The sequence below is a fragment of the Carcharodon carcharias genome, chromosome 2 (genome assembly GCF_017639515.1).
Source record: "Carcharodon carcharias isolate sCarCar2 chromosome 2, sCarCar2.pri, whole genome shotgun sequence".
Lineage (NCBI taxonomy): Eukaryota > Metazoa > Chordata > Chondrichthyes > Lamniformes > Lamnidae > Carcharodon > Carcharodon carcharias.
Genome location: NC_054468.1, coordinates 207,498,616 through 207,520,782, shown reverse-complemented (window position 1 = coordinate 207,520,782; position 22,167 = coordinate 207,498,616). Strand labels below are relative to the sequence as shown.

The 22,167-nt window shown below is 42.7% G+C and overlaps 1 protein-coding gene across 1 annotated transcript in view; it reads right to left on the bottom strand.

Moving 5' to 3' along the window:
- Window positions 1-18,564, bottom strand: part of LOC121290193 (stonin-1) — a 117,865-nt gene extending 99,301 nt beyond the window's left edge. The window contains exons 1-4 of the mRNA XM_041210457.1: window positions 18,337-18,564; window positions 17,799-18,141; window positions 3,875-5,690; window positions 2,788-2,990 (exon numbers count right to left, since the gene is read on the bottom strand). Of these exons, the coding sequence (XP_041066391.1) occupies window positions 2,788-2,990; window positions 3,875-5,618 (1,947 nt within the window). The 5' untranslated portion in view covers window positions 5,619-5,690; window positions 17,799-18,141; window positions 18,337-18,564. The remainder of the gene's footprint in view (window positions 1-2,787; window positions 2,991-3,874; window positions 5,691-17,798; window positions 18,142-18,336) is intronic.
- Between the last annotated feature and the right edge of the window lie 3,603 nt (window positions 18,565-22,167).

Sequence of the window (22,167 nt, the reverse complement as noted above, 5' to 3'; positions counted from 1 at the left end):
ATTCCAAACCAGCAGCAGGGCACCAGGGAAAAAGTTACAGACAACACCAGGGAAAAAGTTACAGACAAAAGAAGTTACTGGAATATGCGTGGGGTTCCCGATTGCTTGCATTGAGTGGGCACACTGCTTGCATCATGCTTGTTTGACGTCCAAGTAAAAAACCTGCTTTTAAATGTCTGCTCCCAGGATTATTCCAATTAGCAACTGCAGAGCATTACACAACTTAAAGAGGTCTACACCTCTACACTGTAAAGAGGTCTATTTGTGCAGTTGGCATTTCACAGTCACATATTGTCACCCTAATTTATGCAGAATAGCCAGATTCAACTGGGAGATACCAGTAATTGTGCAAACAGAGACTTGAATGATATTTAGGATTGGTGTGAAATGGTATATACCTTTCCTTTAATCTTGCTATTCAAAGTCCAGTTCCTAGTCAGTACTAAATTCACAGTAGAAACTTCTCATAATTATGCAGGATTTGTTAGCGTGACACATACAGGAGCCATAGAGTTGGCTGGTGTAGGAAATAAAATGTAACACTCGGGAGTATTACTTCAGTTGGATCAGCAAGGGTATTTGCCTAGAACTAAAATTAAGCCTATAAATTGAGTCTTTTTAAAAAATCTCATCCATGCTATACCTAGACCTGGGAGTAATTAGTGCTGACACTGGATACATAAACTTGAAAATGTTTTGTTTCCCAACCTTTAACATTCCTCATTTCAGTCAGCAAAATATTCAGTTATAAAAAAATAAATCAGGGGTCGGAAACTGTAACCTTTTTGAAACTGTAACCTTTTTCAAATTTCCAATGAACCTTGTGACAACTGGAACCATATCATTCCATTTTACAGACATTAACAGGAAACACTTTCACTTGGAATATTTATCATTCTTTCCAATGGTAGGTTTCTACATTCCAGATGTATTGAGAAGAAGTTTCAGTGAGCATAAATAAATTGATACCAAATTTATGATTTTGTGCTTGTCAGGCTGACAAGTCCTGCCAATTTATGCTAAAGTTTCAACTGTGGATTTGGTACTGACAAGGGGCTGGATTATAAACACCATGGGGTGGAATTTTACGACAGCGGGATTTTACAGTCCTGCTGAAGTCAATAGAGTTTAGAATGGCTCGCCGCATTTTACAGTCCTGTCCCCACCACAATGGGGTCGTAAAAGCCCAGCAGTTTTCGTTTGGTGTAGATCCAAAAGTTCATTCTTTCTCTATAAAATCAGAGCCACAATGGTAGATTACTATGATATGTGTGTGTAAAATATATATAATATATATATGCCTGTGCATGTCATCTCAGATAGCACAAGATAAGTGATGGTGATACCCAAAGGACTTTATGATTATCGTAATTAAGGAAGCATTGTGAATCATGCTAAGTAGATTTGTTGAAATATCCAAGATAAAAGCTTTATTATGTATTGCACTTAGGAAGGCCTTTTGCTACAGCTTTTCATTTCAGGTTTTTGAAGAAGTGGCCTATGGATCAAAATAGCCAAGAAGAGAGATCCCTAACTGAAGAAACCCTTCAATCGCACCTCAGTCATTAAACTTCCAATGTCACTCTTTGGTCTTGCTTCAGGATCACACTCATTTATACCAATGGCTGTGTCGTGAATCAGCAAAAAATGGAAATTGGATAGCAAGAGGAATTCAAAGCAACAATCATGAAGTTCAAAGTATAGCACTTTTCACAACTACTGGGCATCTCAAATCACTTTATAGCCAATGAAGTACTTTTGAAATGTAGTTACTGTTGTAATGCAGGAAGCATGGCAGCCAATTTGCATACAGCAAGCTCCCACAAACAGCAATGTGATAATGACTAGATAATCAGTTTTTTTGTGATCTTTATTGAGGGATAAATATTGGCCAAGACACCAGGATCAAAATATTGCCATGGAATCTTTTACATCCACAGCATACAGCAGGCAGATGGGGCCTCAGTTTAATGTCTCATCCAAAAGATGGCACCTCCAACAGTGCAGAACTCCCTCAGTACTACACTGGAGTGACAGCATGATTTTGTGCTAGAGTGGGACTTGAGTATTACAAAGAAAATATTGGTTAGTTTGCAACAATTGCCAGTAAAGAAAGAAATAAGCCAGTAAATTACAAGCAGAAGCGGAATTTATATTGGCTTAGACACTTTCAGAGAGCTAGCAAAGGTGCAATAGGCCAAATGGCATCCTTCTCTATTCTAAACATCATTGTTTCAATAAGTCCTGAGCACTGTGAACACAAGATGATAACAAATGGACAGGAAGAGGAGAACCTGGGTGGGGGAGCCTAGAAATTGTTTAGGAACATCAAAACACATATAACAGCTGTGCAACCACATATGAAAAGTTGGGGAACATCAAGGGCAGTTCTGAGATTTAGAGCAGGAGACCCATAACAAAATAAATTGTGTGCGAGTCACATTCCCTCATCCCTCTGCAGTGAGTGGCTCAATGATGAAACAGAGAAGCCTGGGAAGAGAACAGGGCAACAAAAGAATTTAGAAAAAAGGTTGGGATGCTGAAAACACCTCAGGACCCAGCAGTAGGTTTTCAGATTGAACAGCCAACCTGCTACTGGCGTCACAAACTGGGTTAAGAAATAGAAAGTTCCAGTCTGACCAAAATCCTGCAAATCCTTTCAAGTTACTTTACAGTGAAATAGTTAGCAGGCCCAAATACACTTTTCAATCCCCTTTTACAAGAATATCCTGACTATTTACTACAAAACAGAATCTCTTGCAAGCAAGATGAGTGTATTAAAATGACCTGGTAATGGTATCGAGCCTTTGGGTGTATGTGCTTCTCTGGCTGGATATCACTTTCTGTCCCAAATGATTTCACTTTCACTTTGGAAGCTGATGTGTCAGGCACCTCAAACTCCACAGCGATGAATGGCTTCCACTCTGAGGGTATTTCTTGGTCTGAACCCAGCTCAAGTTTGCAAGAAAAACAGTGTGGATGGTCAGATGCTGCAAGATAAAAAGGAGTATTATTTCACAGATGGGTGAGGAGCAATAAGTTGAGCACAACTAAATCTTCGTAGCAATTGTTTTTAAGCGCAGACTAAACTTAATGATATTCATTATGGGCAATAAGTAATAAAGCTGTTACATATTAACATTACTGAAATATCAAAAAGACACAATATTAAAATAACAATGTATAAAAATCTAACCACTATGTGAAGTATTACTTAGAGTCATAGAGGTCTACCGCACAAAAAAAGGGCCCTTCAGCCCATCGAGTCTGCGCCAGTCAATGCTGTTATTTCAATTTTCAAAGGGTAAATTTATCAAGCAATGTTTTATTAATCTCCACATGTTTGGTGGATTCAGTTTTTAATTAAACTAGTGGTGGATTTTCATTTCCTTGATTTTTTTCTGAGATGTTCACTGATTTATTTAATTATTTCCAGCTGAATGGGAAGACAAGTAAATGTGCTCCTGGCCATGCCACTCTGAATGAAGGGAGAATTTATGAGGTGCAGCCAAGCTGAGATGTTTTTTTAATTATTCCTCCCTCCCTTAAGGGAAGTGACTCGCCCTGGATCAGCCCAGTAGCTGATCAGATGAGTTGTGAGACTGGCTGTTAACCCCGGGGAAAATAAGGTTATTTCTATTCTTTCACACCCTGGCAGCCTCCTTGCTGGCTCGATGAAGGGGACACCCTCCTGATTGGGCACTCTGTAGGTCTCTCCGGTAGCAAGAGCAGACCCACTTAAACACCCCTCCTCCCCCGTGCCCCCCCCCCCACCCCCCCCCACCCCCACCACCACCCACCGCCCCCCCACCCGCACCCCAGGTGACCCAATTTCTATATTCTAACTGTACTGCAATTATACGATGGCATATACCTGCATTCTTGTCAGGTAGACTACCAATCCTCCAGACAATTGCCCTGTAAGCGTGCTCATACTTAGCTGTGCCAATGGTGACTTGCATTACTGGCTCAGCACCTGTGGTGCTAACAGAGCCAAGTCGAGCATTCCGATTCATTTTGGCCTTCAAGGATTTCTGTCTGAAGAGATTTACAGTGCGAAATATTTTGAACCAAGCTGTGGGAACAGGAAACCGGATCATCACGTTTTCACAATGCTTGGAAGGCGGTGTGTTTTGAAGATTGGAAAAGGCAGAAGACATGACTAGAAATGCCTGTAATTCTGTGTAGGCTCCTTGAACTGTGACCAGACCCTTTAACAAAAAGGGAAGCTCAGGATTATCACAGACGGTTTTGAAGCGCATCAGTTCCAATCTACAGGCATCAGGAGGCATGAATTTAATGACTCTCGATTTCTCAAACTCATTTTCTTTCACACACTTATGAACACGGTAGTCACAGATCTGAATCCATGTGCTATCCATGTCATTTTTCAAGTAACCACGGTCTCTTCTTTGAAGCTGTAAATCATTAAGAGTCAAAAAACATTCAACACTGCCATTAATGAAGCACAGGCAATAAATGTGGGTCATCACAGAAGCTTCAAATAATTTTCCTTCTCTTGTAAATTTTCCCCAGAAGTGATCTGTAATTTCAAGCATCATTTCTTGCTCATCATAGTTCTTTCTGCGCTGTGTAAGGAGGGGTAGTTTCATAAGCTCCTCTTCAACAGCAGCAGTGAAGTCTGTGAAATCCCTGTAGTCAGTTGTTCCAAACTTTAAGACCTGCTCAATTTCCGCTTCATGTAAGACTTCAGTCTTTGGGTGGTATTTGCGTTTTTCTGTGTATGACACGTGTTCAATCTTCACCGTGTGGATCTTTCCCGATTCCTTGTAGCTCTCCAGCTTGGGTTCTGAGAGTCTGCAGTAAGGTTGCAACTGAAATTCTTTAAAAGGTTTCTCAAGGCCTTGCTCATAATATAGTTGTAAAATTCCACCAGCCAGGAGGTTCAGGTAGATTGGGCCCCATTGACGAGACGACATCATGTTCTTCTTCTCAGGAATCCTCATCATTAAAGGCCAACCATTTTTGCATTCAATTCTGAAGAGATTCCTAACAATAGATGAAGACATTTGAGCATTAAGCTGTTTGCTTTCTGAAGATGTCTCTGAAGGTTGGAAGTCCTCTGCTTGCATCTTTTCAAGTTTTTGGCAAAGAACAATTAGAGGAGAATTACTCTCACTTTTATGGTGTTCTCTCATTTGAATGGGAGGATGGTTACCATGAAAAAAAGTGTTTGCGGCATTAGTGGCTGAGGTGTTACTGGTCTGGTTACTTTCCTGTTCACGGTAAGAAACACCATTCTTTGAAATACATTGCTGATTCCAAAATGGGTTAGTGTATCCATTCTCATTATTGTGTGGCCTAAACTCATCAGTTTGTGACAGATCCTCTATCTTAAAGTAGTTATCCCTAGATGGGCTTGGTGTAATCGGGGTCTGAAGTCTAGATGATGAGGTGCAAGGAAAGCTTGCGAATGGTGAAGAAAGTGGTGTGCTACTTCCAGAGTCAGTTCTCCTGGATGTATCCCATTGAGAAGACAGGTTCAGCACCAAGCCATTGGGCTTAAGCCCATTATTTGGGGTGAAGGACTGTTTCGGTGACTGGAAGCCATAATCATCATCAAAAGTGACCCAGTTTGGATAACTGACCGAAGACATGATTAATATAATGTATTTAATTCATAAATAACACCTTTTTTGACTGTTGACGATTGGTTGCAACATACCCTGCTGAAAAAACAAAAGAATACAGTTTTTTTCCTTACTTTAACATGGTAATCTATTGGTACTAAATGTTAAATTATATCAGATAATAGATGAATAGAAACAGAAATATCTTTTGTTAAATAGTAGTGGCCTGAAAGTTTCATCATATTGGTAAAATAATAGACGATGCATTGTGTAGTATATTGCTGCTGTGCTTATATATTAGTCAAAGTACCAGGGGTAACAGCAGAGGAGGTTCACTAGCGTATAATAAAAGTTTTGCACCAGGCATCATGCATCAGAGTGTTAAATTTAGATACAAGTACAAAAAAATCTTTATGAGAAAACATAAAATCCAGCAATCTTGGTAAACTATCTCTGTAGTTTACAGTCAGCTACAATTACCCTGATTTGCCTATTATTTAGCTGAAAATTTACCAGTTGAACTTCATGATGCTTTCAATGCTAGACCACGAGCCCTTGGGCAATGTCGTGAGAGATCTGCCAGTATAGATATATATATTTAAAATTAATGGACAGAGTATTGTGGACTATGCACACGTGCAATTCCTCATGTAAACCCAATGCATGGGATTCTGTATGGAGGCATGCAAGCAGAAACGTTATCCTCTAATTGTACTTGGAATAACCCCGCTACTTTTACTTAATTTACCTCATTTGGTAAATTATTTCAAATACTTTACTTCTCTTTGAGTAAAAATGTTTTCTTAATATCTATCTTAATTTACTTCTAACCAATTTGCATATGAGGTGAGGAATTTAATGCCCTACCCTGGGGCGCATTTGGTGGTGGGAGAGGGCATTTATCAGGTGGGACGGTGGCAGGTGGGGACTCCACAGCCTTCATGCGTCAACCCTGATTAAGTCTGTGGCAGAAGGCCCTAGGATGCCCTTCCCCACTGCCAATTGAGTCCATTAAAGAGACAATTAATGCCCACTTACGTGCCTCATCTCATCGCTGCTGGAATTAACCCAGACACAAATACACACACATACATACCACAACCAAGACCAACACACAGGCACAGACCTCTGCCCAGTTCCCTTCCCCGGACAGAATCCCTTCTCCCCAAAACCCCTTCCTTCCACTCGTTCAGGAGCCCCTCTCCCCAACATCCGCGTGGGCCTGCCCAGAAACCCCTTCACCCTCGGGCCTGCTAGAACTCCCACTCCCACTTAGATCTGTGAATTGTCCTTTTCACTCAGAGTTCAGGGTGTCAGTTTCCTTCAAGTGAACATCTTCTTCATGCTTGTTAAATAAGTGAGATAAGATGTTGATCAAAGGCTCATATAGAGATGAAATTAGGCTTTATTTTAATTGAGCAACAGTCTCCTCAGTTGCTGTCCAGAGGAATCTGGGACAAATGACATCCTGGGAAGCCCAGGACGCATGTGACACGGGACAGGAAGCCAAATTCCGAGACAACCCCAGCAAATCCATGACAGTTGGTCACCCTGCGTGACCCCTTCCCCCTCCCCACCCCACAGATCCCCTCTATCACTCAGCTGTGGCCTGGGTGATAGGGCAGGACTTCCATCACCCCGCCCCTGGTCCTTGATTCGGAGGAATGCCCACTGCTGTCCAGTCACATCCCTGAGTGGCACTTAATTTGGTGGACCTTCTCCAAAAGAGGCCAGCAGGCAATACCCCCATTAAATCCAGCCAATGGCCTTTGGTCCTATCTGATTTTACTCTGATAACATTTTATGCAATAGACACTTCAAAGAAGTCCCCATTTAACTGTGTTCACTCTCCAGACTGTTCATCGTATCAAATTCCCACCCCTCCAAAATTTATTTCCTTTTCATATCACATTACCCTCTCTCAGTATTAAATCAGTGCAGTACTACTATTCCTCCAATTTTATTGGAACTACCGTATATAGGAAATAATGAATATACAGGGGGATTGGAAGCGAGTAGTTTAATGTGGGATTACAGATGATGGCAAAAATAATGGGATCAATTCAGGAAATTAAGGATGTGATATATGCTGTTAGCTGTTTCCAAGTAGAATTGATGCATGAGGCCCACATGGAAATGTTAATGATTCTGAAGTAAAGACTGCAGGTTTATTAAGGGATAATCAAAACTTAGATACAGGGAAGCAACAGTCAGGAATACAGTTTTGTAATACTTAGTGATGTTTCCAAAGTCCTGAGAACTGCAACCCCTTTAGCACCGTTTGGCACGCTGTGGCCTGAAATAAAGTCATTCAGACACTTTCATGGGTTCAGGGATGCGGCTTGACAGAGGAGTAGAGAAAAAAGGATGGGGAAATGGGAGGGGCTGTCTGGAGCAACCACCTGGGAGAGATTCCAGATAATGGGTGGGATTTTCCAGCCTCGCCCACCACCGGGATCGTTCCATCCCACCAAAACTCAATGGATGTTTGGCTGGCCCCCTGCACCCCCTGAAGTGGGTCCTGCCACAGTGGGGCCGGAAAATCCTGGCCAATGTTTATAGAGGCCAGAGATGAAAGAGAGAAATATAAGTGAAACGAATGAATTTAATCCTCACATATAAATACTGTCATCGCACTATAAGGTATAGTGTCAATTTTACAGTCACTGCTATTTCAAAAATAATTACAGGTCTAAAATTATATTTTTGTAAAAACCCCTGATGCGATATCCTCGCCTGAGCTCTGTTTCTGAAAAACATAAGGATATGTTTTCTGCCACGATCCAAATAGTCTTGACTATTTTTAAGCAGTCCGAATTCCCTCTAGCTTGGAAGATTCTGATACCTGTCTTTGCTGTTATTGTGGTTACTGTTTTTGGCCTGACCAGCCTGGCCTCAGCTCATCTTCTGGTGAAACCCTCATCCCCTTTGTTAACGTTAGATCTGATTATGCCAAAGTACTTAATGGCTGGCACTCTACATTCTGCCCTCCGTAAAGTTGGGGTCATCGAAAGCTCTGCTGCCCATGTCCTTAATTGCACCAAGTCCCATTCACCCATCACCCTGTGCTTGCTGACCTACTGGCTCCAGGTCAAGCAACACCTCAACTATAAAATTATCATCCTTGTTTTCAAGGTCATCCATGGCCTTGCCCCTCCCTACCTCTGCAATCGTCTCCAGTCCCTTAGCCCTCTGGCATTTCTGTGCTCCTTTAGTTCCAGCTTTCCCCAATTTTATTTCTCCATGATTGATAGCTGTGCATTCAGCTCTGGAATTCCTTCACTAAACCTCTCTGTCTCTCTACATCACTTCACTCCTTAAGTCCACTCCTTAAAGCTTATCTCTTTGGCCAAGCTTTTGGTTATCTGCAATTACAACAGCTTCTGTGATTTGGTGTCAAATTTTGCTTTAGAACAGCTCTGTGAAGTGTTTTGGGATGTTTTATTATAAAGGCACTATATAAATGCAGTGTTTGTCAATCAGGACCTACATTTTTTCATTGTTTTCCATTTTCCTCCCTAAGTTTTAGTTAGGAAAAGCTTTCACATTGATAATATACAGAAATCATCTCAGTTCCAGGACATCACGGCAGGGGTTCCTCAGAGTAGTGCCCTTGGCCTATCCATCTTCAGCTGCTTTACCAGTGACCTTCCTTCCATAATAAGGTCAGAAGTGGGGAGGTTTGCTGATGATTGCACAATATTCAGCACCATTCACAATTCTTCAGAAACTGAAGCAGTCCATGTACAAATGCAGCAAGACCTGGACAATATCCAGGCTTGGGCCGCCAAGTGACACCCGACACTAGTGCCAGGCAATGACCATCTCCAACAACAGAGAATCTAACCATCACCCCTTGACATTCAATAGCATTACCATCACTGAATCTCCTCCTAGCAACATAGTGGGGATTGCCATTGACCAGAAATGAACTGGACTAGCCATAAAAATACTGTGGCTACAAGAGCAGGTCAGAGGCTAGGAATCCTGCGGTGAGTCACTCACCTCCTGACTCCCCAAAGCCTGTCCACCATCTACAAGGCACAAGTCAGGAGAGTGATGGAATACTCTCCATTTGCCAAGAAGAATGCAGCTTCAATAACACTCAAGAAGGTTGACACCACTCAGGACAAAACAGCCTGCTAGATTGACACCCCAAACACATTCACTCTCTCCACCACCAACGCACAGTAAGCAGTGTGGACCATCTACAAGATGCACTACAGCAACTCACCAAGCCTCCTTAGGCAGCATCTTCCAAACCCACGACCACTACCACCCAGAAGGACAAAGGAAGCAGTCACATGGGAAAACCACCACCTGGAAGTTCCCCTCCAAGCCACTCAAATCCTAACTTGGAAATATATCGCCGTTCCTTCACTATCACTGAGCCAAGATCCTGGAACTCCCTCCCTAACAGCACTGTGGGTGTACCTACACCACATAGACTGCAGCGGTTCATGAAGGCAGCTCACCACCACTTTCTCAAGGGCAACTAGGGATCTGCGATAAATGCTGGCCCAGCCAGCAAAGCCCACATCCCATGAATGAAAAAAAATACAGGACTCTACTGAGTAGCATTGTAAATAGAAACATGTTTATTATTCAAAATGCATCAAAAAATATTTAAAATGTTACTAGAACACTGAACCAGCTGGTTCCAATGTCTTCTTTCACCTTTGGAACCCAAATTCAAAATCATCCCAGATGGATGGAATGACTACTTCCTCCCCTGATAAATGAGCTTGGATGATTTTAGTCAAGTAGTCCTGAGAGTGAGCCCACAACACAAATCTGGGATTGTTGGTGAGAGTAGAGGCAACATAACCCTGAAATAGCAACGGCTTTTCATCTTTGGCTACATTTTAAGGCAAACTGACGGGGGACAGGGTCGCGAACTTTTAGGGTTGATATTATGAACACACACTACAGGCAGGAAACCTCGCCTGCCAGCCTTGTGTTTTAGGAATTTGCTGCAGCACTGCCTACAGTTTTGCATCACGCGTTTGTAAATTCAGCCCCATTACTCTATTCTTGCTATTACATGCTATTCTTGATCTGAGAGTGCAAAATGCAGATACTGGATGAAAAAAGTGATTTCCCAACACTGATATTTCTAAATTCTGTAAGTGCCACAGCAAAGACTGAAAAATGGCATCTGAGCATTACCCAAGGTAAAGCACACATTTATTAAGTTACCTTTTACCATAAATGCATGGTAGGGAGAGTTTTAATTTTGTTGCTCGTAGAAAACAGTAAACTGTCTGTTCTTTTCTTTAAAGTAACACTTTGGTGAACAGGGCAGCTGAACAGCTCATTATCTTATTCTCAAACTAGTCCAGTCTAGCCAGTTTGCATGTTATGCTTCCAAACCCTTAATCTGCCTTATTTGTGTGTCAGTATAAAGAACGTTTGTGAGAAACTGAGCCACACAGACCACGTAGTCCTTGTGAAGGATTTGAGACTTTTATAGGACATTAAAAGGATGGGCTATAAACCCTGGATTACTTAAAGAGCAGAATTTGGTTAAAACATTAACAACAAAGGATAGAACACAGGGCTGTTAGTGATTAGAAAGTACGCTGGGAAGATTGACTGAGTTCAAAAGGTATTTTAAATTGTTTAGCAGGCTGAGACAGTGTGCTTTTGTGGAAACATGAGGCGAGTTTAAAGATAAGACAGTTGTTATGAGAAGCCTTGAAAGATTGTGAATCTGCCATAATCAAAGGAACGTAGGAATATAGGATCAGTGTCAGGCCATTTGGCCCCTTGAGCCTGCGCCACCATTCAATAATCATGGCTGATCTTCTACCTTAAAGCCATCTTCCCACACTATCACCATATCCCTTGATGTCATTGGAATCTAGAAAGCTATTGATCCCAGCTTTGAAAATACTCAAAGACTGAGCCTCCACAGCCCTCTGGAGTAAAGAATTCCAAAGATTTATCACCCTCTCACTGGAGAAATTCCTCCTCATCTTGGTACTAAATGGCTTACGTCTTATTCTGAGACTGTGTCCCCTGATTCTGGACACCCCAACTAGGGAAAACATCCTTCCTCAGTCTACCTTTTCGAGCCTGTACTAATTTTGTACACTTCAATGAGGTCACCTCTCATTCTTCTAAACTCTAGAGGAGACAAGCCTAATCTCCTCAATATCTCCTCATAGGACATTCCAGCCATCCCAGGGACCAGTCTGGTAAACCTTTGTTGCACTCCCTCTATGGCTAGTATATCCTTCCTTAGGTAAGGAAACAAAAACTGTACACAGTACTCCAGGTGTGGTCTCACCAAGGCTTTATACAACTGCAGCAAGACTGCCTTACTGTTGCATTCAAACCCCCTTGCAATAAAGGCGAACATAACATTTGCTTTTCTAATTCCTTGCTGCACCTGCATGTTAGCTTTCAGTAACTTGTGAACAAGGACACCGAGGTCCCTTTCGACATCAACACTTCCCAATCTCTCCCCATTTAAGGAATACTCTGAATTTCTGTTTTCCCTACCAAAGTGGATAACTTCACATTTTTCCACATTATATTCCATCTGCCATGTTCTTGCCCACTCAGCCTGTGTAAATGCCCTTGAAGCCTCTCTGCATCCTCTCAATCACATTTCCACCTTTTCCTTTTTTCCTATCCTTCCTAAATGCTGAATACTCTCAAATTTCAGTTCCCAATCTTGGTCACCCTGCAGCTACATCTCTGTAATGGCAGTTAGGTCATATCTGTTTATTTCTATTTGTGTCAGAAATTCATCCACCTTGTTGTGAATGCTGCGTGTATTCAGACAGAGTGCAATTAATTCTCTCTTATTATTTTTGCAATCTCAAGCCTTAGCTGCTGATGCTATATTTGTCTGTTCTGCCCCTTCCTGCCACAACCTGATAACCATTTCCTTTATTGCTATCCTCCTCTCTTACCTTCTCCTCTCTCTTTAGTTGATCACATCTTCCCTCACCCCCACTATTTAGTGTAAAACCTTCTCTGTTGCCCTGGCTATATGTCTCACCAGAATGCTGGTCCCAGCATGGTTGAGGCGAAGACCATTCCAAAGTAGAGCTCCCACTTTCCCCAATATTGATGCCAGTGCCCCAGGAAACAAAACGCATTTCTCCCAAACCAATCTTTGAGACATGCATTTAACTCTTTTATTTGATTTACCCTACACCAATTTTCTCATGGCTCAGGCAGTAATCTGGAGATTATTACCTTTGAGGTTCTGCTTTTTAATTTAGCCCCTAGCTGCTCATACTCTCTAAGCAGAACCTCCATCCTGGTACCTATGTCGTTGGTATCTATGTGAAGCACGACCACTGGATCCTTCCCCTCCAACTGCAAGCTCCCCTCCAGTCCAGAGCAGATGTCCCGAACCCTGGCACCGGGCAGACAACACAGCCTTCTGGACTCTTGTTCTCAGCTGCAGAGATCTGTGTCTGTCCCCCTCACTATACTACCCCCTACTACCACTGGCAGCTCCCCTCGCTTGAATGGCTTCCTGTACTTTGATGCCATGGTCAGTTTGCTCATGCATCCTCCAGTCCCCACTCTCGTCCATACAGGGTGAGAGCACCTCGAACCTGTTGGACAAATCAGATGCTGTTTCTGTAGAATCAGTTGTTTGAACCATGGCAAAGAGAGAGTGGGCAGCTTGTTTTTGCACTAGTGATAAGGGTATAAAAGTAGCCATTTTTAGACAGTCCAGGACACAGCCTAGAAGAACATCAAGGATATCAATGGAGGATTAACACTTTAGTCTCCCAAAGCAGAAGACTTTGACCTTCCTGAGCTTTCAGTTGTACTTCTAAGGATTTAAGCACCTCTATCTCGGATTACCCTAAAAAGTAAAGAGAGAGTTAAAAAAAAACTACACCAGATGTATGCACTGATCTGTGCTGAGCTAGCAGTTCTCAGCCAGGGAGGTAATGGCAGTGCTCCAATTGACCTTAAGTGTCCCACATTTAGGGAAGGAAAGAATCAGACAGGGTTCCTCATTCTGAAAACTATCTACTGATCTGCCATAGAAAATATCTTTGTGAATATTGATTGAGGATAGGATTGAGCTTGGCCAGCTGGCATGTACCATCTAATCCCATTTGTGAAAAGTGATAACTTGAAAGGCCACTGCCAATGTGGAACCATTTGTATTAGTCAATGTCTTCAGGAGGGCAGAAGAGGGAAAAATGCCCTTTTAGTGCTATAATGCACTTTATACATTCTTCTCTGTAACCTTAAGAGGTGTTTAGAAATACTGCACAGGACACATGCTGAAAAGCAGTAAAATACCTGGGGAAAATCTTTGCAGCTGTTTATGTGGGCAATACCCAGACCACCTGATGGTTTAAAATTTTTTTTTTAGAAAATACTTTTTCACTTTAGTCTTAAGGTGAAGAGAAATATGTTTGAAGACTGAGCACACTAGGAAGTCAAGTACAAGGAACGAATGAAACATCAGCCAACCAAAGAGAAACACAGGTGGGGAAACAGAAACAGAGGAATAAGGGAGAAGCAGATAGAAAAGCAAATATAAATAAACAAAAACACAAAACAGACATAAGAGCAATGGCAACCAGAGAGGCAAAATGACATGTAGGCATACAAAACCGTGAGGAGATAGCAATGAGAAGAGTAGGTGAACAGACAAAGAGAGCACAGAGAAAGAAGCACTTCAATGAGAGTAATTACAGTGAGAAAGTGAGCAATAAGAGAGCAAGTATTGAGTTGTTCCTTTGTTTCATTATGAATTTATGATTATATTTTGATCCCTGTAAGGGTGGATTTGATATAACTGTGAGAGTCTAGGGAGTGGCTGTAAATATCCAAAGATAGTCTAGCAGCTGCACCTGATAGTTTTATTTCTGGCAGTCGTAAATAAGCTGTACTTATTTTTTATTTCAATATTTCCAGCTTCCATAGTTTTCTGCTTTTCGAGCTGTGTCAGCACAGTGGGTATAATGAAACCAATTATATACCAAAAAAGATTGATTGCAATAAGGGAATCACTTCTTTCTGTTAAGCAAATAAATATTAACCATCAACAGATTCCAAACAACTGTAACTTTTATTCATTCTGGAATGTGGGCATCTCTGACTAGGCCAGCATTTATTGCTCATCCCTAATTGCCCTTGCTCAGAAAGTATTTAAGAATCAACCACATTGCTATGGGTCTAGAGTCACATGTAGGCCAGACCAGGTAAGGACATCAGATTTCCTTCCCTGAGTCAGATGGGTTTTTACAACAATCATTTCATGGTTATCATCAGACTTTTAATGAATTCAAATTTCACTACCTACCATGGTACCTACCATTACCCTGGGTCTCTGGAATACCAGTCCAGTGACAACACCACTATGCCATAGCCTTCGCACATTTGCTTCTATTATTTTAGTCTCAGATGAACATGAAGTATGGAAGTCTACCATTCACCCCTTTCCTTAAATACTAACTCTTTTGAGGTGTTGTTGTACATTGTCTTCCAGTACTTTGCATAAATGGTCATTCTTCAGGACTGAAGAATCCCTATGTCTATTTGTGCTGTGCAGGCATCACAGCCAAACCTGAAATAAAAACAGAAAATGCTGGAAATACTCAGTTGGCCAGATAGCATCTATGGAGAGATAAAGAGTTAATGTTTCAGGTTGATCATCAGAACTCAGTGAAGGGTCATCAGCCTGAAACAGTGGCCTATAACTTTGAGTTGGATTGCCACTCCGCCTATAAATACTTACCTTGCAACCCAGCTGCTGCTATCTCGTCTGACCTGCCGACTTAGGCCAGGCAAGCTCAGCGTAGTGCAGTGGGTTCCCGAGGCCGGCAGTCAATGGCAGCTCAGTCAAAGGTAAGCAAGCCATGACCCCCCTTTTTTATAGCACTAGCTGCTGTACACCAGATAATTTTAAAGGTCCAGCTGTTTGACAAGCCAGGGAAAAGGTAAGTGTATAAGATAAGTGGGCAGGATTGGGGGGGACGAGGATGTCAGGTCAGTACTGGGGTGGGGTGTCGGGTCAGATCTGGTGGAGGGGGTAGTGGGTCACATGGGAAGCCGGGGGATAGTTGGGGTGTGGTAATGGGAGAGTGGGGGTGATGCCAGGTGGGTCGGGGGTGGGGCGGGGGGGGAGTCCCGTAGAGGCTCAGGGGTTTTGTGTGGGGGGGTGGGGAGGAATTCTGTTTGAGGTCATGAGGTTGGGGTGTCCGTGGGGTGTTGGGGGGTTAGTGGGGTGTCCCATGGGGGTTAGGGGCGTGTCAGTACTATATTTAACCTGAAGCTAGAGGCGGTCTTAATTCTTCTAACTTGTTCTGTGTAACTATTGCTGTATGACAGGCGGAACCATCTGAAATTTGCGCTTTAAATTGCATTTACAGATGGCTCCCAGTGCAGGGCAATTGCCCAAAGGAAGTTTGAACTTCCCGGGCAATTGCCATGCAATCCTTACCTGGGAACTTCCAGGTGGGATGGGGGTGTTTCCCCAGCACATCTTCGGGGTACCACACCTCCTCTCGCCGCCCCCCCCCGCCCCCCCCCCACCCCCGACACCACCAGATACACCACCACGGAGCTCAGAAGTTATGGCATATCTCTCTTTCTCCCTGCACAGATGCTGACTAACCTGCTGAGCATGTTTCTGTTTTTATTTCAGGTTTCCAGCATCTGAAGCATTTCTTTTTTGTACAACCAAACCTGACCCCACTTCTCGTCTAAAATCCACTCAACATGCATTTTCCAGCCGGGATTACTTTCTGCTTTACAGTGTGGTGCAAGCCTGGCTGCTTTCCCTCTCCCTAACCCAAGGGGCACCGAAGCAAACTGTAATGCAATAATCTCTGTTTTGGCTAAAATCAGCCAACTCATCACAGATCAGGCATAATTTAGAGTTCGGCATCAGCATTCTTACCTCGTTCAAACTTATAATTAAAGCTTTTGACTCTGCTATAACTGTCAGCTCCAGCAGCATTTCAGACAGATATGTTTAAGGTAATTACAGCTTGAAACCCAGACATAACACTTAAATTACAGAGCCATCCTTGACTTCAGCCAATTATCACATCAACAAGAATGTTTCCATTCTTCCATCTATCAGAACAACACTCTTTCATTACTGTTCTCAAGCCTCTGGTCACTGTTAGTATCAAGTAGACCTGCATAGCCAAACCCTCTTTGTTATTTAATTACAGTCATGTGTGTCACTAAGTTCAAGGATGGGACAGGAAATACCAGCTTTTGTCCAACAGCAACAAGCTCCAGTCCTCTTACGTGTTTACTACAAACCCCCCACCCCGTTCCCACCTCCCCCTCTTTGCTGGAAGTCAATTTCGTGTTTGGATGCAAAAAGAGAGGCCAAAAATATCTTCAAGAGAACTGAAGTTTGCAAATTAAGTATTATTGCAGCAAAAAAGGCTCATTAGAAACAACTTTCCGACTGTTGACTTGCATTTCGCTATTAACTATTTATTTAGCCATGGGATAACAATAATTTTCTTGGGAGTTACGCTGTGCACGGCAGGTGCTGAGACTTTTTTTTTAAAAAAAGTGATTTGACTAAAACTAAATCTGTTAATGCGCTGTTGACCGAAAAGCTCCTGATTATCTTCCGAAATGTATATAAAAACAAAAAATGTTGGATAAACATTCCCGGCGGCTGATCGCGCGTTAAAAACGGCGTGCAACCTGAGCTATTCACACCAGCAAATCCCGGGTTTGAACTGAATCAGAAAAAAAGCAAAACAATTGGCTTCCACCCTGATCTCGGGAGGTTTAAGGCTGAACGCGGTTGCAGCTTTTGATCTTTAGCCAAAATTCCGTTTAGAAAGAGTGTGTAAACCAGGAAGGTGGAGGTTGGCAGCGATGCCTTCCACAGTCGAATTGCGCGCATTAACGATGAATGGGCACTTGAGGTGAGGCTCCGAGGGGCTGCCGAAGGACCCGACCCCTGGGGAGAATCGTCTTGACGAATGTGGGAGGGGGCATTCGTTTAATATAGACTGGAAATGAGATGAAGGATCCCACCTGAAATGCTGTTCTGTATATTTTTGAACAGCATTCGGATTTCCAACATTGCTGATTTGCCTACGCCCTTACAGAAACCACACCGTTACAAATAACGTGACTAGTCCTGCAACATGGAGCAAGTTCCTCGACTCCGTGCATATTTTTTTTATATATTAAAAACAGTCAGAAAAGCATATGGCACAAATCAGCGGTACTTACAATCAGACGGCAGTCATCCAATTTTACTTGGGCGCAGAAATTTACCCCCCCCAAGCAACTTAGAAGCTGATGTTTTATATATATATATATATTGTTTAAATCATCCAGAAGTTTCTGAAGTGCTGCTACTTCTTCCAGTTTTTGATTCTTAATGAGAAGCTGTGAATCTCCAAGAGAAAATAAACGCTGGAATTTCTCAAAATGGCACAGAACAGCTCAATACTCCCAACATGAAGCAGGACTGCAACGAAGGTCATTCCTCTGCTCTAGGCTATACAGACTGAGGCAGCGAGCAACATTTCCCTCCCAACATTTGCAGTCTGACGTGTTTCCAATGAAACGCCTGTAGAGAATATATATTTTAAAATATTTAATGAGGTAGCATTTATCTCCCTGCAGGCAGAATTCAAAACATTTTAATTAACTCAAGTCTGTTCTCTCTCCCTGCTTACTCCAGTTGGGAATATTTTTAGTGACTTTAACATGTAGCATAAATATATATGCACTTTCTCTGCTTATAATCGAAAAAAAATCTTACTGTTATGCTTTAGATTAGTTCTTCATGATGGCCTTCCGTAATTTTCCGTGTGTCTGGCAGTCCGTGGGCTATAATATGAGGGAAAGATACAGACTTATTTCTTAACAAAAAGCTGAACGATAAATATTTTTTTTAATCTTTGCTGAAAGGGTTTGCTTCTATCAGAAATCTGAGGATATCTCCTGAATTTTTTTTATATATATAAAGAGAGACACAAACACAGAGATGGATTGTGGGAAGCGTAGAGCAAAGGAAGTGTGCAGAGGGAAGAAGTCATGTTAAGTCTCCAGAGACTCCAGACCATTGTACGTGACAGCGTGGACTGGAGCCAGTGCAATTCTCCTGCAGTAGAGCAAGCATCAGGACAAAGCCTTTCCTTGCCCGACAGATTCACTGAAGCGGATAGGGGAGGCTAATGAGCTATTGATATTTCAAAGTGAATTTCATCTGCGCCCACTCCGAACTATCCAATTCAAATCTGGCCCCAAATAAAATCACTACTTTTTAGAAGAATTCTCAAAGGCCTTAATTAATAAAATCAGACTGGTATCCCTCCAACTGTCAAATCCTCAACTGATGCAACTAACTTACTACTCCCTCATTTACCTTAATTCTCTCTACCTCTTTTCAGCCCATGGTGACATGTACCCTGGTCAGACCTTCAACCAGGCTTCTGCAGGTACAAAATAAGTCACATTGGAAACAGTTCCCCGAAGCAACTGTTCAAAGGGCACAGGAACAAAATAAAAACAGTGTTGGTTTCTTTATTTGACATAAAAGGAGAGAAGAATCATTGTAGACTTGTGTACGCTGTGTTTAATCATAGAATCGTAGCAGGCTGATTCTTTGAAAGTTACCAATTAATCCCCCTCCCCCACTCTGTTCCCAGAGCTCTGTAGATTATATCCATTTCCCTCCTGAAAATTATTATTTAAATATATTATTTAACTGGAGAGAGACTACAGACTGCTGCAGTCCAGAGGGATCTGGGTGTCCTTGTATATGAATCACAAAAAGTCAGCATGCAGATACGGCAAGTAATCAGGAAGCCAATCGAATGATGGTCATTATTGCAAGGTGGGCTGGAGTATAAAAGTAGAGAAGTCTTGCTACAACTGTACAGAGCATTGGTGAGATCACACCAAGATTACTGTGCACAGTTTTGGTCACCTTACCTAAGGATGGATGTAATTGCACTGGGAGCTGTTCCATGAAGGCTTACTCGGCTGATTTCTGGGATGAAGGGTTTACCTTATGAGGAAAGATTGAGCAGCTTTTGCCTAAATTCATTGAAGTTTAGAAGAATGAAGGGTGATCTTATTGAAACATATAAGATTCTCAGGGGACTTCACAGGATACAAGCTGTGAGGATGTTTCTTCTCATGGTGGAATCTAGTACTAGGAGGCACAGTTTCAAAATAAGGGTTGTCCCATTTAAGATGGCATTAAGGAGGAATTTCTTCTCTCTGAAGGTCGTTACTGTTTGGAATTCTCTTACCCAGCGAGCAGTGGAGGCTTGGTCTTTCAATATATTCAGGGCTAAGTTAGAAAGATTTTTGATTAACAACAGAGTCAAGGCTTACGGGGGGTGGGGTGGGGTGGGGGGTGGCAGGCAGAAAAGTGGAGTTAAGGCCACTGTCAGCTCAGCTACGATCTTATTGAATGGCCTACTCCTGCTCCTATTTCTTATGTTCTTATGTTTATTTTTGAATCTGATTTCACCACCCTGTCAGATAATGCATTTGAGATCATCACAGCTCAGTGAGTGAAATAAATTCTCATTTCCTTTCTGGCTCATTTTGTCAATTAGCTTAATCTAAATTGAGCTGGTGAGATGGTGGTGTAATGGTAATGTCTAGGCTAATGCCTTGGGTATGTGGGTTCAAATCCCACCACAGCAGCTGGTGGAATTTAAATTCAATTAATTAATCTGGAATTAAAAGCTAGTCTAATAATGACTACTGTTATAAAAACTCACCTGGTTCACTTAATGCCCTTTAGGGAAGGAAATCTATTGTCCTTACCTGGTCTGGTCTATATTTGACTCCACACCAACAGCAATGCGGTTGAAATGATCTAGCAAGCCACTCAGTAGTGACAAACCACTACAAAGTCAAAAAGGAATGAAACCAGTTGGATCATCCAGCATTGACATGGATACCAAGTGACGTTGGCACTCCCAGCCCAGTCGACCCTGCAAAGTCCTCTTTTCTAACATCTGGGGGGCTTGTGCCAAAATTGGGAGAGCTGTCTCACAGATTAGTCAAACAAGAGCCTGACATAGTCATGCTCATGGAATCATACCTTACAGATAAGGAGTTGCCCTGTGAGTCCTTAATATCAACTCCAGACCCCATGAAGTTTCATTGCATCAGGTCAAACATGGGCATGGAAACCTCCTCTTGATTACCACCTACTGTCCACCTCAGCTGATGAATCAGTGCCCCTCCATGTTGAACACCACTTGGAGAAAGCACTGAGGGTGGCAAGGGGACAGAATGTACTCTGGGTGGGGAACTTCAATGTCCATCACCAAGAGTGGCTCAATAGCACCACTGCTGACCGAGCTGGCCGAGTCCTAAAGGATATAACTGCTAGACTGGGCCTGTGGCAGGTGGTGAGGGAACCAACAAGAGAGAAAGACATATTTGACCTCATCCTCACTAACCTGCCTGCAGCAGATGCATCTGTCCATGACTGTATTGGTCGGAGTGACCACCACACAGTTGTGGGGATGATGTCCTGGCTTGACATTGAGGATACCCTCCATTGTATTGTGTGGCACTACCACCATTCTAAATGGAATAGATTTCGAACAGCTCTAGCAACTCAAGACTGGACATCCATGAGACGCTGTGGGCCATAAGCAGCAGAATTGTACTCAGCCACAATCTGTAACCTCATGGCCCACCATATCCCCCACTCAATCATTACCATCAAGCCAGGAGATCAACCCTGGTTCAATGAAAAGTGCCAGAGGGCATGCCAGGAGCCGCACCAGGCATACCTAAAATTGAAAATGAGGTGTCAACCTGGTGAAGCTATAATACAGGACTACTTGCATGCCAAACAACATAAGCAGCAGGGCTAAGCAAGCTTTGCAGTCCTGCCACAACCAGTCATGAATGTTGGTGGACAATTAAACAACTCACTGGAGGAGGAAGCTCCACAAATATACCCATTCTCAATGGTGGAGGAGCCCAGCACGTCACTGCTAAAGATAAGGCTGAAGTATTTGCTACAATCTTCAGCCGGAAGTGCCAAGTGGATGATCCATCTCAGCCTCCTCCAGAGGTCCCCAGCACCACAGATGTCAGACTTCAGCCAATTCGATTTACTCCACGTGATATCAAGAAACAGCTGAGGGGACTGGATACTGCAAAGGATATGGGACCTGACAATATTCTGACAATAGTGCTGAAGACTTGTGCTCCAGAACTTGCCACACCCCTAGCCAAGCTGTTCCAGTACAGCTATAACACTGTCATCTACCCGGCTTTGTGGAAAATTGCCCAGGTATGTCCTGTACACAAAAAGCAGAACAAATCCAACCCGGCCAATTACCGCCCCATCAGTCTACTCTTGATGATCAATAAAGTAATGGAAGGGATCATCAACAGTGCTATCAAGTGGCACTTGCTTAGCAATAACCTGCTCAATGATGCCCAGTTTGGGTTCCGCTAGGGCCACTCAGCTCCTGACCTCATTATAGCCTTGATTCAAACATGGACAAAAGAGCTCAACTCCCAAGGTGAGGTTAGAGTGACTGCCCATGACATCAAAGCTGCATTTGACTGAGTGTGGCGTCAAGGAGACCGAGCAAAACTGGAG